This window comes from Bicyclus anynana, chromosome 24 (genome assembly GCF_947172395.1).
Source record: "Bicyclus anynana chromosome 24, ilBicAnyn1.1, whole genome shotgun sequence".
NCBI classification, from domain to species: Eukaryota; Metazoa; Arthropoda; class Insecta; order Lepidoptera; family Nymphalidae; genus Bicyclus; species Bicyclus anynana.
Window position 1 is genome coordinate 3,404,421 of NC_069106.1, and position 23,165 is coordinate 3,427,585.

At 37.0% G+C, this 23,165-nt stretch overlaps 1 protein-coding gene across 1 annotated transcript; it reads right to left on the bottom strand.

Annotated features, from left to right (window-relative positions):
- Nucleotides 1–415: 415 nt before the first annotated feature.
- On the bottom strand, nucleotides 416–18,445 carry LOC112045408 (facilitated trehalose transporter Tret1). Its single transcript, XM_052888950.1, has 8 exons — nucleotides 18,431–18,445; nucleotides 10,729–10,796; nucleotides 7,618–7,773; nucleotides 6,433–6,631; nucleotides 4,837–5,027; nucleotides 3,426–3,808; nucleotides 1,977–2,088; nucleotides 416–752 (listed from the first exon to the last, which is right to left on the bottom strand). The coding sequence occupies exons 2-8, from the start codon at nucleotides 10,787–10,789 to the stop codon at nucleotides 487–489; spliced, it is 1,368 nt and encodes a 455-aa protein (XP_052744910.1). The 5' UTR covers nucleotides 10,790–10,796; nucleotides 18,431–18,445; the 3' UTR covers nucleotides 416–486.
- Nucleotides 18,446–23,165: the final 4,720 nt, after the last annotated feature.

The window sequence follows — 23,165 nt, forward strand, 5'->3', positions numbered from 1 at the left end:
CTCTAGTTTTTGGTTGTCTATTAGGAAAATCTTAACGCTACAGAGGTAGACCATACTCTAGATGGAACGATGATATGAAAAAAAATGCAGGCCCACAATGGCTACAAATCGCTAATGACCGGAATAAATGGAAATCTTTGGATTTTATCTGAGGGGGGTTCCAGCAAAATAGAGGTTTTTCTAAATAAATACCAAAAAAATGCATACTAATTTTTTTTTTTTAATAAGTAGGTCATTCTCACAAAATTGTATTTATGTACTGGAAATAAAAGGCGTTTTTATTTTTTTTCTTTAAGAAAATCTTCATAAAATATAAAAACTATTAAAATCTACTTTTTAATTAGTTTTGTAAACTATATTTTTAAGTATTTTAAAAACTTAAGTAACATGTGCAGGTCAATAAATAAATGAGAGATTATCAACAAAACTAGTTTTATTTATTAAATAAATAAATAGGTACCAAAAATATTTTAACCCTAAGCAATATTACTTATTCAAACATTCCTGAATCTCCAACAAGCTTTTCCCTTTGGTTTCCAAAACGAAAAATATCGTAAAAACCATGGCGCCAAGGCACGTGGTACCGAATATCCAGAACGCTATGTAATCTATGGTGTCCAATACAGAGCCAAATGCCGTGGTGATTATAAACCCCGCTAACCATGAGCCTGTTAGCGCGGCGGCAGATCCTTTACTCCTGACGTTAGTAGTAAATAACTCCCCGATAAGAGTGTTGGGTATTATACCCAGGCCTGAAACATAAGTATAAAATAAGTCCTATTGACGCGTTTTCGACTGAATTTCCCTACTTAAGTCTATCTATCTATATCTATCATCATCATCATGATCATATCAGCCGATGGACGTCCACTGCAGGACATAGGCCTTTTGTAGGGACTTCCAAACATCACGAGATAGTTTATACCCTTTTTAATTCTAATAGGATTTAAAAAGAATACAAAGAATCAAAATATCGTACCTCACGTACGTACAATTATTTAGATTGTAGTCGTACAATGTTTCTAGTACCTAACTAATATATACATACTGGCCTTTCTGATGGTGCACGTCGATTCTCTTTCTACAAACGCTAACGCTTCGTAAACTAACAAAATGTATGGCAACGACATTCACTATCGACAGCTCAGCTATCGGATCAGCTGTCATTCCCATGCTGTTAGTTTTCGAAGCATTAGCGTTCGTAGAAAGAGAATCGACGTGCCACATGTCTACAAGGCCTGTCAACCTCACAAATTTACCACGGCTTAAACTTCATTATTGCCTTCATCATATCAGCCGATGGACGTCCACTGTAGGACATAGACCTTTTGTATGGACATTCAAACATCACGATACTGAGCCGCATGCATCCAGCGAATCCCTGCGACTCGCTTGATGTCGTCAGTCCACCTGTTGGGGGGTCGGCCAACACTGCGCTTACTAGTGCGGGGTCCCATTCCAGCACTTTGGGACCCCAATGTCCATCAGCTCTTCGAACTATGTGCCCCGCCCATTGCCACTTCAGCTTCGCAACTCGTTGAGCTATGTCGGTGACTTTGATTCTTCTGCGGATCTCCTCATTTCTGATTCGATCACGCAGTGATACTCCGAACATAACTCATTCCATCGCTCGCTGTGTGACTGAGCCTTCTTATGAGGCCCATAGTTAGCGACCAAGTCTCGGAACCATAGGTCATCACTGGCAACACGCATTGTTCGATGATTGATCTCAGGAACTACTGGTCCGATTTGAAAAATTATCTCAGTTTTAGATAGCCCATTTATCGAGGAAGGCTATAAGATATATATTATCCTCGTTTTCTTACGGGACTAACACTACGCTTTCTAGTGTGGGGATAACCCGCGTGCCCAGCGTGGTCAGTACCAGGCAAACCTTTTCCGATACATTGACTTTCTTTAATTTTCTCGTGGATAAAGTAACAGCGCTAGTATTTTTATTTATTGAACTAACTTACCAAAATCATATCCAATGAAAAACAATATAAGTGCTGCAAGCGGGAACCACTTTATACTACTCGCTACTATGTTCCCTGAACGGTGCAAATAGAAGTACAATCCAAGTAAATACTGTAACAAATTATACCATTCATTAGTAAATTTTTCCAAATTTTTAGCCAAACTTAGACGAAAAAAGCACAATCATGTAAAAAATTTCACTTAAAAATTGGCCAATTTTGCTTTGACAGTTTTAGAACTATTTGTAAAGAAATTTATACCTAAAGGCCTCTAAATATAGTCCCATCCAATATTCAATAAAATCTCAAATGTAGAGCAAATTCAACTTTAAGGATTGAATTTAAGGTTGAATTTGCAAATGTGACTACTTGAATAGAGTGCCAAGGAGTTGTGTTTGGCATTTATGGTTACGTAGGTCCACAAGGAACTCTTATAATTACTAATGTAATTTTTGTTAGAGTCAAGTGTCTAACCCCCCCCCCCCCCCCCATCTACTGGCTAAACGGTTGTTTACGTGAAAAAAATCATGCAAGTAGGATACATAATGAAATTCCAACGACCAACTTAAAAAACGAAATTGGAATCGAAAATTGCATACTAATTCCGTTGTTAATTAAAAAGATAAAGTTGTCAGGACGATAACTCAGAGTCTGTTTAAACTAGAAAGATGAGATTTGGTAAGGGTCTGTATATTAATTACGCCTATTAAACATTAAAAATAGAGTGGTATAAAGAAAATTAAGAAAAAAAAAATTTGGGGTTCCTTCCCTACATGCAAAGTGAGGATGAATTTTTTATCGTCTATCCTATAGTGTGGGGTATCGTTATCGGTATTTTTGTGCATTACATAAAGGATTAAAGTGCTAACTTTATCTACGGAACCCTACACTGCGCGTGGCCCGATAACACTTGGCCGGTTTTTTTTATCTTTCTAGTTTACTTAGAGCAAGTCCACACGGCGCGTTGCGTCGACGCAACGCTGACGCTCCGTCGTTTTACATACTAATAATCATAGTTGTCACACGATGCACTGCGTCGACGCAACGCTCACACAACTAAACTGCAATCGAGCGTAGCGACGACGCAACGCGCCCTGTAAACTGGCTTTTAGGTCTGTTTATTTTTTTATTTTTTTTTCTTTACAAGTTAGCCCTTGACTACAATCTCACCTGATGGTAAGTGATGATGCAGTCTAAGATGGAAGCGGGCTAACTTGTTAGGTGGATGAAAATCCACACTCCTTTCGGTTTCTACACGGCATTGTACTGGAACGCTAAATCGCTTGGCGGTACGTCTTTGTCGGTAGAGTGGTAGCCAGGGCCGAAGCCTCCCACCAGCCAGACCTGGACAAATCAAGAAAATCTCAATCTGCCCAGCCGAGGATCGAACCCAGGACCTTGTAAATCCACCGCGCATACCACTGCGCCACTGAGGCCGTCAAAACTTACCATTGCCAAAGAGCATATTGCACAAGATACAACCATCAAAGGCTTCCGTCCCGACCTTTCAACCAATGCAGGACTTATCAAACTCCCGGTTATTTGAAATGCTGTTATAATTAACATAGACAAATTTGACTCTGTGGTCGAGCCAGCCATTTCGAAAATGGTTCCAGCAAAGAATATAACCACCATAACGCCGCTGCAATGTTGTAATATGTTCATAATAAGAACAATTATCAAAGCCTTTCTATTCCCTCGTACTGTGAAAAGTTCGAGCCAATCTTTTGTTGCTGTGGTTTCTTGGAATAGTTTTTTGGATGCCATTATGGTTTCTATGTCCTCACTTCTGCCTAGTTCGTTTAATATTTTCGTTACAGCTTCATCTTTTCCTGAAATATACAATAAGTGTTTGTTAAGTTTTTGTATTTCATTAATACTTTTTATATAATTCTATCATCATTAAAATTAAATTGAATTACTTATGTATGTGTAGTATATGTCAACAGCCTAGACTGTCAATAGATGAGTCTATAAATACAAGCCTCGGACAAGAGAGGGAGTTAGTTGCACTTTGGTGCTACAGCAGTACGTACCACGAGGTACTAAGTAGATACAGTGTTCAACCAACTGGATGTGATAACCCGAGTGATCAACCGATCACCCAGAGAGTGTGTGCAAACACTACAGTATGTACTTCTTTATTTTGTTCTTAACTTTTCTTTCTATCATTTATTTATGTCCTTTTTAAAATTTTAACAATGTCAATTTAAATATAATACAAAACACGTTATTTTCACTTCATCATATCACGTGTCTCAAACGGCGAAGGAGAAAAAAAACGAGGAAACCTGAGAATTTTCTTAATTCTTTATGTGTGTAAAGTCTGACAATTCACATTGAGCCAGCGTGGTGGATTTAGCCCAACTACTCTCATTCTGAGTTTTGAAATGATAATTTATGTTTGATTAAAATGCCCCCTCCTCGGGTTGGCGGGTTTTTATTTTTTAAATTAGCAAAAGTTAATTAAAAAAGAAGAGTGTGTGTAATGTACACGCACACACTAGTTACTTACTTAATCACTAATTAGTTCACTCAATTAATTACTTTCACTTAATTTTGTACTGTCTCTACTTAGTGCCCTATTGCTATCGCTGTAATACTAGACTGAGTCCGGCTGTCACGAGAGGCTTGTATTTATAGACTAGTCAATGCAATAGTTGGTATATTGACATCGTGTTCGTCACGTGTCACAGACTGTATCCTGCTGATGGAATATTGATAACATCCGGTAACAATACTGAATTCTTTGAATGAATGACATGCAGTCCTATATACTGTCCTATGTGCTTTGGATTTTCCAAATTTTTCAAATTACTCTATTTAAATTACCGCAAAAACTTACGAATAACTCACGCACCTTTCAAAATGTAAAATATTGGAGATTCAGGTATAAAAAGTGTTGCCAGAGTAAATACGGCAGATAGTACCATAGCGACGTAGTTGGTGGCGGGATATAAAAGGAAATAACCAGCGGTGTACAGAATCACTGCACCGCACGTCTGAGTTAGACCCATCAACGTTAGCAGAATACCTCTGATGTTTGTTGACCTGTGAAAGAAAACATCGATGTTTATTTTTTTACTGTGTTACGTTAAATATTGTAAACTAGCGGACGCCCGCGACTTCGTCCGCGTGGAATTTAGTTTTTCACAAATCCCACGGAAACCATGCTTTATTCCGGGATAAAAAGTAGTCTATGTGTTAATCCAGACTATAATATATCTTAATACCAATTTTCAGCTAATTCGGTTCAGTAGTTGAGGCGTGAAAGAGTAACAAACATTCTTATCATGAAAAGCATCAGTTTTCACAAATCTCGGGAAACCATGGACTTTTTCGGGATAAAAAGTAGCTTGTGTGTTAATCCAGAGTAAAATTTATAATAGTATGGTCAATAATCACACAATATAGAACGCTCTAAAGCTAACTTTTTAGCAATAGTAAGCGTGTCCTCATATATGCAGATGTACGCTAATGTGTTTCCATTATAAGAAAATAGACTTTAATATCGGTTATATAAAGTAAACTTTAGTTTGTATATGTAGTTTCTATAGCACTAGCCTTGCCACTAAACAACTTCAAATTTTAGGTGATTCGGTTCAGTAGCCAAGGCATGAAAGAGTAACTAACATTTATACCATCAAAATCATCAAGTTTTTGCAAATCTCGGGAATCCGTGGATTTTTTCGGGACAAAAAGTAGTCTATGTGTTAATCTATATTATAATCTATTTCCCTTCTAAATTTCAGCCAAATCGCTTTAGTAGTAGCGGCGTTAAAGAGTAAAAAACATCCATACAAAGTTTCGCGTTTATAACACTCGCGGACGCTCGCGACTTCGTCCGCGTGGTATTTAGTTTTTCACAAATCCCTCGGAAACCATGGTTTATTCCGGGATAAAAAGTAGTCTATGTGTTAATCTATATTATAATCTATTTCCCTTCTAAATTTCAGCCAAATCGCTTTAGTAGTAGCGGCGTTAAAGAGTAACAAACATCCAAACAACTATCCAAATGTACATACATTAATACAAACTCACTACACAGCCTCAGTAGCTCAACGGTAAGAGTGGTTGGACTCATCACCGAGGGGTGGTGGTTCAATCCTCACCCCGTTGGCCTATTGTCGTAGCCACTCCTAATACAGTCTTTCCCGACTGGGAATATTGGTCATATTATAAAAAAAATAGCAAGTATTCTTTAAAAAAAAAAAGAAAATTAGTAGGATTACGATTATTAGGATACTAGCTGACGTCGCGCGGTTTCACCCGCGTGGTTCCCGTTCCCGTAGGAATACAGGGATAATATAGCCTATAGCCTTCCTCGATGAATGAGCTATCTAACACTGAAAGAATTTTTCAAATCGGACCAGTAGTTCCAGAGATTAGCGCGTTCAATCAAACAAACAAACTTTATAATATTAGTATAGATTACGATAAACAATGACATACTAACGCAATTTCTCCAATGTACACCACATTCATAACACCCACGATGCCTATCCCAAAGCCGCTCAGTATTCTACCGCATAGCAACATGGCGAGGTTATTGGTCGTCGCCAAAATTATATATGCTATGATGAGTATAACCCCGCCGGCAAACAGACATGGCTTCCGACCTTTGATGTTTGACAGCCATCCCACTACATACGGACCTGGAAAATCAGAAAATTCAATGTTTAATCACATGATGAAGAGAAAAAAAACGTCATCCGCATAAACAAATTTTTTATATTTTTTTTTATAATTTGTATTTCAAGATTTATACTAACAACAATTACGTAAATTGATATCAGACAGATCTTGATCACGTGATCTGTCGATAACAAATGTCATTCCCATACATTTTTCTAGTTTTCGAAGCGTTAGCGATCGTAGAAATAGAGTCGACGTGCCACTTGGTTACAGGGGCTGGTTGGTCCAATGGTTAGCAGATTTAAATCCCTTTATCTCCGAAACTATTGATCGCAGATCCTGTTACTTTTATAAAATTACTTTACTATTAGCATACTCCTAATTTAGCCTCAATAGCTCAACGGTTAGAGTCGTCGGACTTATAGTCGAGGGATGGTGGTTCGATCCCCGCCCCGTTGGTCTATTGTCGTACCCACTCCTAATAGTGTTTCCCGACTAGTTGGAGGGAAATAGGAATATTGGTCATATTTAAAAAAGATATGGCAAATATTCTTTAAAAAAAAACCTGTCATCATCCCTATTGTGCGTGATGGGTCTTTAACTCCATATACCCTCTCCTTTAAAAAAGAGGCCTGTCATTGTAGAGGGCCGTTAAGCTGATAATTATGATGAACCAGCGGACGCCCGCGACTTCATCCGCGGTTTAGTTTTTCACAAATCCCTCGGGAACCATGAAATTTTCCAGAATAAAAAGTAGTCTAAATGTTAATCCAGACTATAATCTATCTCTACTTCAAATTTCAGGTCATTCGGTTCAGTAGCCGAGGTGTGAAAGAGTAACAGACATTCATACCATCAAAATCATCAGGTTTTCGCAAATCTCGAGAATCCATTGTTTTTTTTCGGTATAAAAAGTAGCTTAGGCGTTAATCAGTAGTTGGGGCATTAAAGAGTAACAAACATCCAAACATACAACATTTCGCGTTTATAATATTAGTAGTATTACCTGGTATACATCCAACATATAACAAGGAAGCAATTAGAGAAAGCTGCGCATCTTTTAACGGTTCACTAAGTGGTGAGTGGTCACGATCTTGAAGCTTGGGTAGTGTGACGCCTGACCAGGCAACTGTGAAGCCTAAAACTAATTGTCCTATATACACTGAAAAAAAATTAAAATACTTTAATACTTTCTTTTTAAGGTTCAAAATAAATCAAAAATTTTATTTATAGTTGTTATTTCAACAGTCTTTTATTTATTAGCATTATTTGCCTCATAAACATTACATTGTCACATACATAGTCTACAGTCCCTTGAAGCTGTGAAAAAATATACAAGGGGTTAAAAAGACCCATTATATACGAGGTATTTTTAGGGCACGAGCCGTAAGGCGAGGGTCGCCTAAATAGAAACCGAGTTTATAATGGGTTTAGCCCCGCGTGTTACACTATACTTTTCACTACTATTGCGAGAAAATAAAATAATTCAATCCAGTATTTAATGTTAAAATTTTTTTAGCAAACGCAGCTAGCAACTCAATAAAAATCAAATAAACAAAAAATACGCATTATTTTAGTATGATTAAACTATTTAAGAATTAAACCTTTGTTAAGTTAATGCGCACGGGTTATACATCCCAAATTAAACGAGTTATCGCATGAAAAAAAACCTACTTGTATGTGAATAAAAGAAGTCGACCTTGTTGAATGTTGTACAACAACAACAACAGTGCAAAAATGTGTTCAAAACACATACATTATACACCTACGAGTATAAGTAATGATGACTAACTGACAACAATGCATTTTACTTATATTTTTATTGCGGCTAAGGGCTCCCACACACGGGCCACTGGCCACAACCACAAACGCCGCTACCGGCATATTTATTTAAATTTAAAAAACACAAGGATTTTATTTCAATTAAAATAATTGAACAAATCTAACTAAATAAAAAGAAATGAATAAAATTATAACCCAAATGTTTGAGTTAAATCAAGATGGTGCCCATATAGCAACTATGACATGACTATTGACAGCAAACGTCAAAACGACCACTGTGTTGAAAATGGCATAAATCTACCATTACTACCCATATCAGTGTTGCATTTCTAGGGAGAGAATGAATATATTTCAAAAGAATTAAAGTAAATTCGTATATCTGTATAATTGAAAACATTAAAAATTGTATTTTCTTTTATTTCTGCCAGGGTGCAATGATTGATCCTTCGATCGATCCTTACAATCGTTGCTGCTCGCTTCTTGTGGCCCTCACCGGCCCCTAAATGCCAACACAAAATACCGCCACACGCCACTCGCGCGATCATGATACTGCATGTAAGGCTTAAAACCGCAGCCACAAGTGTCGACCACCGGCCACAAGTGGCTGTCGCGCGCTTCAGCTACTTTTGTGGCCACTTCTTGCTTCCTGTAGCGGCGTTTGTGGCTGTGGCTCGTGTGCGGCGACTCTTACTTGTAATTTTTACTGCGACTAACACGTAATACCTAATTTATATTTCTGCGGATAATGTCTACCTAATACCTAATTGATATTTCTGCATATAATAGTTTCCTGTTACATTTGCATATGGCATTCATTTTCTTTGTTTTTTGGGATTACATATATAATTTATTAGATGCAATGAAATACATAAGAACAAAATAAACAAAAAGTCTTTACAAATTACTAAATTTTAATGTTTATAAAGAAAATATTTACAAAAAATACACGCAATCTAATAGTTCACTTATTAGTAGAGATGGGCCGAGTACTCGGTTGATACTCGGTACTCGGCGTACTCGGCGGATTTTTTGATACTCGTACTCGGCCGAATAACTCGGTGGGTGAATGCCGAGTAAACTTTGTTTAAGAAAAGCATTATTTAGGTAGATATAATTTAAATAAACAGTGTTAATCAAAAAGTATTTATTAGTAATTTAGAAAATCCTTTAAAATCTCGATTAAATTTAAATAAAATTAAAATGTTTTTTTCATTTAAAAGAGCAACTGTTGAGTTTTTCGCCCTCTCTTCTTAACAAGAGACTGCGCCTTCCTAGCTGGTGGTAGAGTCACTACAAATAGTCAAACTTGACGTTTCAAAAGTGCTCGTAAACTAAGCCTACTTGAAATAAACAATTTTTTACGCGCGAAATAGAAATTTGATTGAACCGAGCTACTCGGCCGAGTACTCGGTTGAAAAAAAATTTAACCGAGTAAAACTCGGTACTCGTTACTCGGCAAAAGTGTTACTCGGCGCATCTCTACTTATTAGTAAGATCCCAATTCACTGGCACTATTCGCCCTCTGGATTTCAAGGCTCCTATCACAGCATGTTAAGCTATTATAGAGTTTTAAGTATTGTGGCTTTGCCAGGTAACAGGTTTCGCGTAGGAAGAGTACCTATTCAAAAAATTCAAAATTCAAAATTCATTTATTTCAAGTAGGCTCAGTTTACAAGCACTTTTGACACGTCAGTTGACTATTTGTAAAGATTCTACCACCGGTTCGGAAGGCAGGTTCTGCTGAGAAGATACCGGCAAGAAACTCAACAGTTGCTCTTTTGAAAAAGTCATACAGTATTACAATTTACATTTGATAACAATTAAATTACAATTTCTTATAGTTTTATTTCCTGTGTGAAGGTGGAAGCTGATCCAATGGCCTCCAAGCACCTTTGTCTTTAAGGAACTCATCAATAGTGTAGTAACCTCGACTAAGTAAATGTTTTTTAACACATTGCTTAAAGTTGTGCATTGGCAAGTCCATCACAGTCTTGGGGATCTTGTTATAGAAGAGTACACCCAAACCCACAAAAGGTTTTTTAACTCTTTGGAGACGATATGCAGAAATAACTAACTTATGCCCGTGTCTAGTAAGACGTGGGTTTAAATCTCCTTTTCGTTTGTACAAATTAATATTTTGTCTTACATAAACTATATTGTTATATATATACTGACAGGCTACTGTTAAAATGCCTATATATCTACAGTATCGTGTTAGAAGGAGAGATATAGAGATTACTTTGATATTATACTCTATCAAGTTGCAAGAACTTCGTTAGAGAATAGCGTCATGATGATGATGATGATTATGATAATTATGATATAAATTACTTACAACATGTAACAATAAGCACCTGACGCTTCCATCCGGTTATTTTAATGAAATTAAGCTTCATAATATATCTGTAACAAGTATATTTATTAATTAACCTACGAATTATTTACAGACATGTTGTTAGTTTTGGGAACTCCATATGTGTTACTGTTTTGTTTTCATAAATAACTGAATGTACTGAATATTTGGAACCCACATAACTTTAAATTTTAGTTTATAACCATTAAATCATGACGTAACTTGACGTTTTAAAAGTACTTGTAAACGAAGCCTAATTTAAATAAATTAACTTTGATTTGATTTGATTATACTTTAGTGATTGTGTAAAAAGACGTATTGGAAAATGCAAAAAATTATGTACCATACTGAGATACAGATAATAATTCTATGGATCGACTGTGCAGATGCCGGGTCTATCTGAGAAAACTCCGAGACTTGTTACTTTGTTACTTGTTACATAACACTTTTTTTTTCTATTCTTTACAAGTTAGCCCTTGACTACAATCTCACCTGATGGTAAGTGATGATGTAATCTAAGATGGATGAAAATCCACACTCCTTTCGGTTTCGGTACGTCTTTGTCGGTAGAGTGGTAACTAGCCACGGCCAAAGCCTTCCACCAGACCTGGACCAATTAAGAAAACCTCAATCGGCCCAGCCGGGAATCGAACCCAGATAATACTTCCCCTTCCCTGTTCGTGTTGTTCTCCTGCCCAGCCAAGTTTGATACGGTGCTACTATTAAAGTTTTGGGATACCCTTTCTTATGAAGAACTTCTTGGTCAAGGCCTTCAAACAGATTATAGAAATATTTTGGTATGCCTTTCGCAACCACTTCTACCGAATACAAATTAAACACTCAGCCATTTTTCGTTAATTCATTTAGGTTACAGTATCCATGGACATGACCTCTGCCTCCGATTCCGGAGGGTGTGGGTCCGAATCCGGTTCGGGGCATGCACCTCCAACTTTTCAGTTGTGTGCATTTTAAGAAATTAAATATCACGTGTATCAAACGGTGAAGGAAAACATCGTGAGGAAACCTGCATACCAGAGAATTTTCTCAATTCTCTGCGTGTGTGAAGTCTGCCAATACGCATTGGGCCAGCGTGGTGGACTATTGGCCTAACCCTTCTCATTCTAAGAGGAGACTGGAACTCAGCAGTGACCGAATATGGGTTGATAACGACGAACGAATCCATGTATTGTTATTTTATTAAACAACTAGCAGAACCTCGCGGTTTCATCCGCGTAGTTCCCGTTCCCGTAGGAAAACGTGGATAAAATATAGCCTATATCACTCGGGGATAGTGTAGCTTCTCAACAGTGAAAGATTTATTCAAATCGGTTCAGTAGTTTCAGAGCCTATTCATTGCAAACTTTATAATATTAATATAGATAAAAAGACTCGTAAGGAGTAATGACAAATCCAAGTAATCCAGGTTACATCTCTAGGGCGGGCGGGCGGGCGGACTTAGTGATGGTGGCAACCAAAAACACAACAACCGAGTGTTACCGCACAACCAATCGCCAAAAGAGGAGAAACATCACATCTTGCATCGCATAGCAACCATGGACACTTCGCCAAGAGTGGAAATCAATGTAAACTTTCAAGCCCTATTTCACCACTTCAGGGGTTGAATTTTAAAAATTTTTGAATCCCATTTTATTTCGTATTTGTTTCATGACTTATGAACAAATTTTTAAAACTCTAACTCTAAAAATGAAGGACTTTCCATACAAACTTTCAACCCCTATTTCACCTCTTTTTCATTTTATTTTCGCAATAAAAAGTATCCTATAACCTTCTCCGTATTATGGTTGTAAACCGTGCCAAATTTCATTTGATTTCATTCAGCGTGATGCCCGAATAACAAAAAAACACGGACAGACAGACAGACAAAATCGAAAAAAAAATATTTTTAGCTTCAGTATCGATTATATAAACCCAACAAAAATTTTCAAATTATCTTCAATGTACAGAATGTACAGAATTCGTATTATAAGTATAGATTCTAGATGGTGCTGGCGTCTTTTATGTCACACTAAAGATTGTTGTTACAAATGGTATAAGTAAAATCTCAAATTGGAAATTAATGTATAGAATTTGACTAGTTTTATTATAAGTACAGATAATAATGTAAAGTCTTATTATTAGAGAAAGAACACGTGGAGCTTAAGCTAAGCTTATTTTTTGCGCAAAAGATTAGCCTGACTGTCCAGCGCGGAAATGCAGCCAGTATTATTACCACCATTCCACGAGAGCCTGATTTGTATAGCTTTTAGAATAAATTACCTTAATTTCCTTAATGTATTCTTTAGCTAACCAAGCCTAATAACTATACAAATCATGTCCACGTGGAATGGTGGCAAGAAGATTAGCTAGCTTTGGCATTGGACAGCCAGGCTTTTATTATTTTTTTTTTATTCTTTACTAGTAAGCCCTTAACTACAATCTCACCTGATGGTAAGTGATGATGCAGTCTAAGATGGAAGCGGGCTAACTTGTTAGGAGGAGGATGAAAATCCACACTCCTTTCGGTTTCTACACGACATCGTACTGGAACGCTAAATCGCTTGCCGGTACGTCTTTGTCGGTAGAGTAGTAACTAGCCACGGCCGAAGCCTCCCACCAGCCAGACCTGGACCAATTAAGAAAACCTCAATCGGCTCAGCCGGGGATCGAACCCAGGACCTCCGTCTTGTAAATCCACCGCGCATACCACTGCACCACGGAGGCTGATATATAGAATTAATACATACATTGACTCCTACAAGTGAGACAAAATCTAAAGACACACCACAGGAAATCCGTTAAATATATAGGTACCTACAAGAACGACCAAAAGCATTAAACCTACATTTATACACGGAAAACATATCCCTTGTCTGGGTATTTAATTATCCATACACAGCAGCGGCGAAGGGTCCAAACAAGCCGATTCCCGCAAGGTTCATCATCATCATCATCACATCAGCCAATGGACGTCCACTGCAGGACATAGGCCTTTTGTAGGGACTTCCAAACATCACGATACTGAGCCACCTGCATCCAGCGAATGTCTGCGACTCGCTTGATGTCGTCAGTCCACCTGGTGGGGGTCGACCAATACTGCGCTTATTAGTGCGGGGTCGCCATTCCAGCACTTTAGGACCCCAATGTCTATCGGCTCTTCGAACTATGTGCCCCAACGCCTATTGCCACTTCAGTTGAGCGTTGAGCTATGTCAGTGACTTTGGTTCTTCTGCGGATCTCCTCACTTCTGATTCGATCACGCAGAGATACTCCTAACATAGCTCATTCCATCGCCCGCTGTGTGACTCTGAGCTTCTTATGAGGCCCATAGTTAGCGACCAAGTCTCGGAACCACAGGTCATCACTGGCAACACGCACTGTTCAAAGACTTTTGTCTTCAGGCACTGAGGAATTTCCTATTTTGGATCAAAATGATTTCCTTTTCTTTAAATCGTTTATTAATCACGCAAAAAGGTATAACAATTTTCTGAAGGTCAAGAACTGGTTGTCCTAGCTAGATTTTATGGATCTGTGTTAGGAATAACCAGGCCTCTCCCCCGGATTAATTACAATTATAGCAAAAAAGTGTGAGAGAATTTTAAAGAAAAATAATAACAAAAAACAATGTCTTTGTGGCGGCTTACCTTCATCAAAATTCCATCCTTCGCCACTGACACAGACACGAATAGTATTTAAACAGAAAGAATCAACTCTTATGTAATGCCGTAGGTACTTAATAAGACTAAAAGAGGATATGGGTCTTACAATTATGATAACAGTATCTACGAGTAATACTTAATCTTTAGCTATTGTCAATAAGACTCGGTTTACATAGATAACGTGGCTAAATCTCGGTGATATTTGTACATGACTTTATGACCGAGTGGTCCAAGGTTTGATTCCTTCATGTCTAATTTATTTCATTATTATATATTTTAAAATGTTCATATTACATTTTGAGCCGTTTTGAGAGCCGTGATAGCCCAATGGATATGACCTCTGCCTCCGATTCCGGAGGGTTCGAATCCGGTCCGGGGCATGCACCTCCAACTTTTCAGTTGTGTGCATTTTAAGAAATTAAATATCACGTGTCTCAAACGGTGAAGGAAAACATCGTGAGGAAACCTGCACACCAGAGAATTTCTTAATTCTCTGCGTGTGTGAAGTCTGCCAATCCGCATTGGGCCAGCGTGGTGAACTATTGGCCTAACCCCTCTCATACTGATCCGATTTCAAAAATTCTTTCACCAGTAGAAAGCTACGTTATTGAGGAGTGCTATAGGTTATATTTTATATAGGTATCGTATAAATTAGCAGAGTTATCATAGTTTTTGTCATACAGGTCAGACCGAAATTCATCATAAACAGACTTATTCGCATGCGCTGCCTTATTCATTGTGTAAAATTGAAATCAATGTATGGAGGCTTTATGTACCTTTAAAAGTTCTACAAAAAAGTCCGCGACACCATATATCTATCTTCTATATTATAGCAGATATAGTACCTTTAGTGTTTTAAATAATATAAATTTTATATACTTAGGTTTACGTCATTATTTATACTACTAAACTGAAATACTTATCAAAATAAATTATTTAATAATTACAAGGATATTATGGAGTTAAGATTGGGCTGGGGGTAGGGTAGGGAAGGGGTAGGGTAGGGTAGGGTAGGGATAGTTGAAAGTTTACATCGAGTTTCACGCGGACGAAGTCGCGGGCGTCCGCTAGTTATTATATATTCATGATGAACTTCCGCAAAGTAACGCCTGCTTCTATCCAATACAAAAATAAATTTGAAAGTGATCATAAGGCAGCACATACGATATTATTTTTGACTTTTAAGTTTATTTTTGTGATTTTGAAGGAAGTTAAATATTTTTGTTAAACTGATTTTATTTTTCTGTTTTAAGTGTGTCCTAGTCTGTCTATAGTGAGCGAAAGCGACACAGTACGGGGAATATCATTATTTTCATTTTAGCACAAAATTACTTAACCGATTTTCATGAAAATGAAATGGGACCAATCTGGAAGTAACTTGGACTGGACTTTCAAACAAAAAAATATATTTTTTAAATTGGTTAGGAAATGACGAAGTTAAGAGGTAACAAACATTAAATTGAAAATTTAAAAAAAAAATACGTGTGCAAAAAACTTCGCAACTATAATTATTTATTTATTTTAGTTTTAGTTTTAGTATTTGTTGGAGTATTTCTGACTCAGTCCTGAACTCTTTCACCATAGCATACGACATTTTATTCAAATTAAGTACTTTTCGAAAAAAAATATTTAAATTTTTGGCTGGTGGCTTCGGCCGAGGCTAGTTAACACCTTACCGGCAAAGAAATGCCGCCAAGCGATTTAGCGTTCCGGTACGATGCCGTGTAGAAAACGAAAGGGGAAATTTTCATCCTCCTCCTAACAAGTTAGCCCGCTTCCGTCTTAGACTGCATCATCATTTACCATCAGGTGAGATTGTAGTCGTGATAGCCCAGTGGATATGACCTCTGCCTCCGATTCCGGAGGGTGTGGGTTCGAATCCAGTCCGGGGCATGCACCTCCAACTTTTCAGTTGTGTGCATTTTAAGAAATTAAATATCACGTGTCTCAATCGGTGAAGGAAAACATCGTGAGGAAACCTGCATACCAGAGAATTATCTTAATTCTCTGCGTGTGTGAAGTCTGTCAATCCGCATTGGGCCAGCGTGGTGGACTATTGGCCTAACCCCTCTCATTCTGAGAGGAGACTCGAGCTCAGCAGTGAGCCAAATATGGGTTGATGACGACGAGATTGTAGTCAAGGGCTAATTTGTAAAGAAAAAAAAGTCATAAACAGTGTGGGAAAAAATAAAATAATAGCAGGAAAAATGAGGCATTGGAGACCTCTATGACGCAGTTGGTAGTGCTGTGGTAATCAACAGACAACTTCTGGGTTCGATTCCCAGCTCGGGTCAGTTTTTTTTTTATTCTCTACAAGTTAGCAATTGCCTACAATCTCCCTTTTTTGAAGTCGGTTAAAAACTAAATTAAACAATGGCAAAACTTAATTACTAAACATCGTAAGAATGAGGATCCTACAGAAGTCCCTGTTGAATTGAATTAAATGCCCCCCCCCCCCCCCCCCAGCTACAGCTATCTTCTATATCTATATCTATATATATTTGTATCTATACTAATAATTAAACTGGTCGAATTTTGTACATTTATTCGCAATTTGAGATTTTACGTATACCATTTGTAACACCAAACGTTACCGTGGCATAGAGCACTACTAGCGCCATCTAGAATCTATACTTATAATACGAATTCTGCACATTTTGTACATTGAAGATATTTTGAATTTTTTTGTTGTGGGGCATCATGTAGTCGATACTGAAGCTAAAAATATTTTTTTTGATATTTTGTCTGTCTGTCCGTGTCTTTTTGTTATTCGGGCCTCACGCTGAAACTACTGAATAAATTTAAATGAAACTTGGCACGTTTTAGGACCATAATACGGAGATAAGATACTTTTTATTGCGAAAATAAAATTAGAAGGGGGTGAAATAAGGGTTGAAAGTTTGTATGGAAAGTCCTTCATTTATAGAATTACGGTTTAAAAAATTTGTTCGTAAATCATGAAACAAATACGAAATATAATGGGATTCAAAAATTTTTAAAATTCAAACTCTAAAGTGGTGAAATAGGGCTTGAAAATTTACATTGATATCCACGCGGACGAAGTCGCGGGTGTCCGCTAGTATAATAATATAATTAACTTATAACTTAAGAACCCCGTAAAGGTTCGAAACGTAAGTAAAGCCGTTTTTAACCGACTTCAAAAAGGAGGAGGTTCTCAATTCGGTCGGTATTTTTTTTTTTATGTATGTACACCGATTACTCAAAGACGCCTGGACCGATTTCAAAAGTTCTTTTTTTGTTTGAAACGGTATAGTCCCCATTTGGTCCCATTGCCATCATGTCAAGATCTGATGATGTAATCCTGGAGAAATTGAGGGGAACTTTAGAAAATTATATGAGTGTCTAGTGTGTTCGTAAACTTTTCCATTAAGTACTTTTAAGCACTACAATTTTATGAAGGTTTAAAATCGATCTGATGATGGAGCCATAAAACAGACGAGGGAACTCCTCGGCGATTTACAGCAGTGACCTTGTGTTTAGGATTGATTAATTTGTATTGATGAGAACTTTCACATAGATAGGTTGAATAGATAGGTAGATGAGTTGTGTCTTTTATTAGGGGTCTGATGTATTCGTTTGAAATGAAATTTTACACTAAAAAATGGAAAAATAATAAAAATTTTAATTAAAAAAATACAACCGATGCACATGAAAATGCTGATCAGCAGGTAGAACATATTATGATGTTATTTTTCGCTTTTTAGTTTAGTGGATACGTTTTTAGGTTTTCAAGTCGGTTGTATTTTTTTATTAAATTTTTTATTATTCTGTATCACTATAATGAAAAACACTCACTGTAGTTTAAATTACAAGCAATTATTACAAAAAACTACACAGAAAAAACTCACGTTTTTTAAGTCTGTTTAATCAAATTATTTTCAAAATTATTGAATCGTTAAAACACTATCAGCTTTGGTTTCTCATTACAACATACTGTATTATTTAATTACAACTCAAAAACACTTTCAATGTTAAATGTTATGTATTTTCCTCGCCATATTACCTACTTGCATATACAAGACACGTGCACTGACTGACATCATTTATGTAAGTATTATACTCCAAAATTACAGACTTCCTTCATAAAGGTGCTGATAGACTTGTACATTCACTTGTAATGAACATTCGTGCGAATGTTACATTACAGGGAAATACGAGAACATATTAGCGAACATTCTATCGAGCGATCTGGCGAGCATTCTAGCGAGCAGTGTGCCTAGTGGGAGTTATGTGGAATTGAAACAGTTGTGCAGTAGTGCCACTAGATGGCGCTGTTTCAATTTCTTAGAAATTCATATTTACGTTAACGTGAACGTCACAGTATCAAACTGCCACTAGGCCCTCAGATTTAGACGAAACAGATTAGATTGCCAACATCGTCTATTTTTCTTTTTCTTTTTTTTAACATAACCAATAAGTAAAATACCTTCATGAAGAATATCTTTTGACGAGCCTCGAAAAGAGTGTTCGCTAGAATTCTCAAGATGTTCGTAGCAATATTTGGCTCTATGCTTGGCTCGTCTTGTTGTTCAGTTCGACTAATATAATAAAAATTTTAATAAAAAAATACAACCGACTTCAAAACCTAAAAACGTACCTACTAAACTGAAAAGGGAAAATAACATCATAATATGTTTTACTTGCTGATCAGTATGAAGGCGGTGCTAAGCCGGTGATGTATTAATTCAAGCCATGTAAGAATAACTCATACATTTAGATTTTGCAGACAGTGTTGTCTTCCTCAGGTCCTGTCAGAAATGGCTTAAATTAAGAGAACACCGGCTAAGCACCGCCTTCATACTGATCAGCAAGTAAAAAATATTATGATGTTATTTTCCCTTTTTAGTTTAGTGGGTACGTTTTTAGGTTTTGAAGTCGGTTGTATTTTTTTATTAAAATTTTTATTATTTTTTCATTTTTAGTGTAAAATTTCATCTCAAACAAATACGTCAGACCCCTAATGACAGTCACAACCCATCTTGGTACAAAATTCTCAGAAATTCAAAAAATCAAGCCCAAGCACAAGGTAGCTACGGTAAACCGCTAAGGGGTTCCCTTAATTGACCTTGGTTTTCATCATCAGACCCCTAATAACAGACACAACTCATCTAGGTAGAAAGTTCTCAGCAATACGAATTAATCAAGGCCAAATACAAGGTAGTTACTGTAAACTGTTAAGGAGTTCCCTTAATTGTCCTTGGTCTTCATCACCAAACCCCTAAATGAGAGTCACGACCTATCTATGTGGAAAGTTCTCATTAATACAAATTAATCAAGCCCAAACACAAGGTAACTGCTGTAAATCGCCGAGGAGTTCCTTCGTCTGTTTTATGGCTTCATCATCAGATCGATTTTAAACCTTCATGAAATTGTAGTGCTTAAAAGTACTAAATGGAAAAATTTACGAACACACTAGACACCCATACAATTTTCGAAAGTTCTTCTCAATTTCTCCAGGATTCCATCATCAGATCTTGACATGATGGCAATGGGACCAAATGGGGACTATACCGTTTCAAACAATAAAAGAATTTTTGAAATCGGTCCAGGCGTCTTTGAGTAATCGGTGTACATACATAAAAAAAAAAAAAAAAACAAAACAAAAAAATACCGACCGAATTGAGAACCTCCTCCTTTTTGAAGTCGGTTAAAAACGGCGAATGCTCGATGTTCAATTACAAGTGAATGCTCAAGTCTGTCAGCACCTTTACATTCTGAGTGTTTTTAATTTAGCTGAATTATACTTATACTTGTGAGAGACGTGATATGTGTATGTGATTGGACGTACGTTCGAATCCGGGGCATGCACCTCCAACTGTGCAAGTGCATTTTTAGTAATTAAATATCACGTGTCTCAAACTTATAACTCACGTAATAACTGTTGGAGTATTCCAACTCAGTCACAAACTTTTTCAAGATAGAATATGACATTTAATTTAAAGTACTTTTGAAGAAAAAATATTTAAATTAATAATTTCATTGCGTCATACATTAGTTTAACATGTGTCAATCATACAGTGTGGGATAATTTAAATAATAGCAGGAAAGTTAAGGCATTGAAGACCTCTCTGACGCAGTTGGTAGTCCTGTGGTAATCAACAAAGAAGTACTAAGTTCGATTTCAAGCTCGGGGTAGTTTAAGATTACATCATTTCAAAATTGACTCATTTTTGTCATTGTCTGGTCTAGTGGTAGGCTTCGGCCGTGGCTAGTTACAGCCCTACCGCCAATGATGTACAGCCAAGCGATTTAATCCGGGTTAATCTCTGGAACGTATTAACCGGTTTTAATAAGCCATTCATTAGAAAATAGAGGGAGTTACTAACTAACATACTACTACACCTGATTCGTGAAAAAAGTGAATTATACGCGGACAAAGTCGTGGGCGTCCACTAGTCTTAATAAAACCTAAATTAAACTATAAAAAAAAGCAAATTCTCAAGATGTTCGTAGCAATATTTGGCTCTATGCTTGGCTCGGCTCGTTGTTCGGTTCGACAAATATAAAAACGGCGAATGCTCGATGTTCGTTTACAAGTGAATGCTCAAGTCTGTCAGCACCTTTACATCCTAAGTGTTTTTAATTTAGCTGAATTATACTTATACTTGTGAGAGACATGATAAGTGGATGTGATCGGGCGACGGGCGTACGTTCGAATCCGGGGCATGCACCTTCAACTTTTCATATGCATTTTAAGAAATTAAATACCACGTGTCTTAAACGGAGAAAAAAAACATCATGAGAACACCTGCATGTCTGAGAATTTTTTTAATTATATACGTGTGTGAAGTCCGCCAATCCGCATTTGGACAGCGTGGTGGACTAAGGCCTAACCCCTCTCATTCTGAGAAGAGACTCGTGCTCAATAATAAGCCGAATATGGGTTGTGATGTGGTCCAGTGGTAAGTCAATCAGTTATTTTGATTTTAACACAAAATGTGACAATTAAATGGGGCTAATGATACAAGATCCTCTATTATACAGATGGTATTAACATTCATTATTTATGTTATTGTCGAGGAGAGAGATCAGTGTCAGTTGGTATAAATAAGAGTGTATTTGATGACTGGAGCTTAATTGTTTGTTAGGCAGCGTAGACACCGTCACGCTGCCAGACGCGTTAGTGATTTTGTGCAATAATGTTTTGTGTTGTAATTATTGTTTATCATTAATTGTTTTATGTGGAATATGGGTTCTTAATGATGATGGTGATGAGATCCAGGATTCGTCATCGAGATACTATCTCGGGAAGAGAAAAATAGCGGTAGCGGAAAAAATTATAACGCAGTCTTTCGTTCTATCATAACGAGACAGAGACGATTTTTACGATTTCATCACGATTTTTTTACGATTATTTACGATTTACAGTCGACAATTATGTCTCTCTTGTCACGAGATACCTCGCTGCTGCATCCTGCTGCTTAAGATAATCAATAAATAAAAAAAAACAATCATCAAACTGTATTTATTCAATAAATAATAAATTATTATTAATAACTATCTACTTAACTTGAAAATATTGAACCTTGCTCACGAGATTACCGCCACGTGGAATGTTGAGTCAACTATCATTTATTATAAAAGTTGTTTCAGGCAATCAACAAACATCTTAACACGTTCGCTGCGGTACGAGGTCAATTGACCTCGTACTTTAAATTCTTAAAGTATTTAATAAATGAGATTTTAGCAAGTTCAAGAGTTACGAGGTCGATGGACCTCGTAGCGCACAAGGGGAAACTATAGAAAAATCAGTGCCGCAGCGAACGTATTAAGAAGATTTCACTTAACTGTTGGATCAAGAGTCGGATACAGAAGGCAGTGATTCTTGAGACGGTGCGTTTTGTGAGGAGGTTCCTCACTCTGGAGCCCTGACCACCGGTTGCTCTCTTGAGTGCCCACTCAAATGTCCCGCAGCGGGGGGTTTTTTATAAATTTTTAGATCACATTTGCTCGTAAAGTATCGCTTATTTCACCAATTTCAATATCGTAATGTATCACATTACGTAATGTAATACCTTTATCATCCGTCTAATAACGAACGGTAATTTTAAATCTTGGCAAAGAGTTTTTATGTCAGAAAAGTGCTCTATATTTTATGAATAAAATTATCTCTGTGAAATTAAATTATAATAAAAAAAAATTTAATTCTTTCATTTTAACAATTTTGACAATAAATGTCAACCATTTATCTCTAACAGAAACACGAATATATTAATTTACTTAATTAGTAATACTGGCTGTTTTTGGTGCATTTGTCTAAAAAAACAAACGCTGGTGGACGCACTTTGTTATTTGTGCAAAAATAACAAGCTTATCAAAATGTCATCATATGGAAAACAGGCAAAGATGCAAATAAAATTTCAGAAGGTGTGTTCAAAGTGTGTTTCCTCGCAAATGTGTTATAAAACGTCGTATGACATACGTGCGCTTAGATAATTACAGCCTCTGCTTCCTTACTAAAGCTCTTGCCAAGGCTCAAGCTTACAATATCGCCTCAGCTGTCATTTTCAACTTACAGCACTTAATAATTAAGTATTAATAATAGTGTTTTCACGGCTCATACGGCACGAGCCGTGATAGCCCAGTGGATATGACCTCTGCCTCTGATTCCGGAGGGTGTGGGTTCGAATCCGTTCGGGGCTTGCACCTCCAACTTTTCAGTTGTGTGCATTTTAATAAATTAAATATCACGTGTCTCAATCGGTGAAGGAAAACATCGTGAGGAAACCTGCATACCAGAGA

What these genes read in the sequence shown, in the direction of transcription:
- LOC112045408 (XM_052888950.1), bottom strand. Translation starts at nt 10,789, where the DNA reads ATGAAGCTTAATTTCATTAAAATAACCGGATGGAAGCGTCAGGTGCTT. An exon ending in GGTGCTTATTGTTACATGTT is followed by an intron (nt 7,774 to 10,728) that starts GTAAGTAATTTA and finishes ATTTTTTTTCAG; the next exon opens with TGTATATAGGACAATTAGTT. An exon ending in TTTCATTGGATATGATTTTG is followed by an intron (nt 753 to 1,976) that starts GTAAGTTAGTTC and finishes CTTATGTTTCAG; the next exon opens with GCCTGGGTATAATACCCAAC.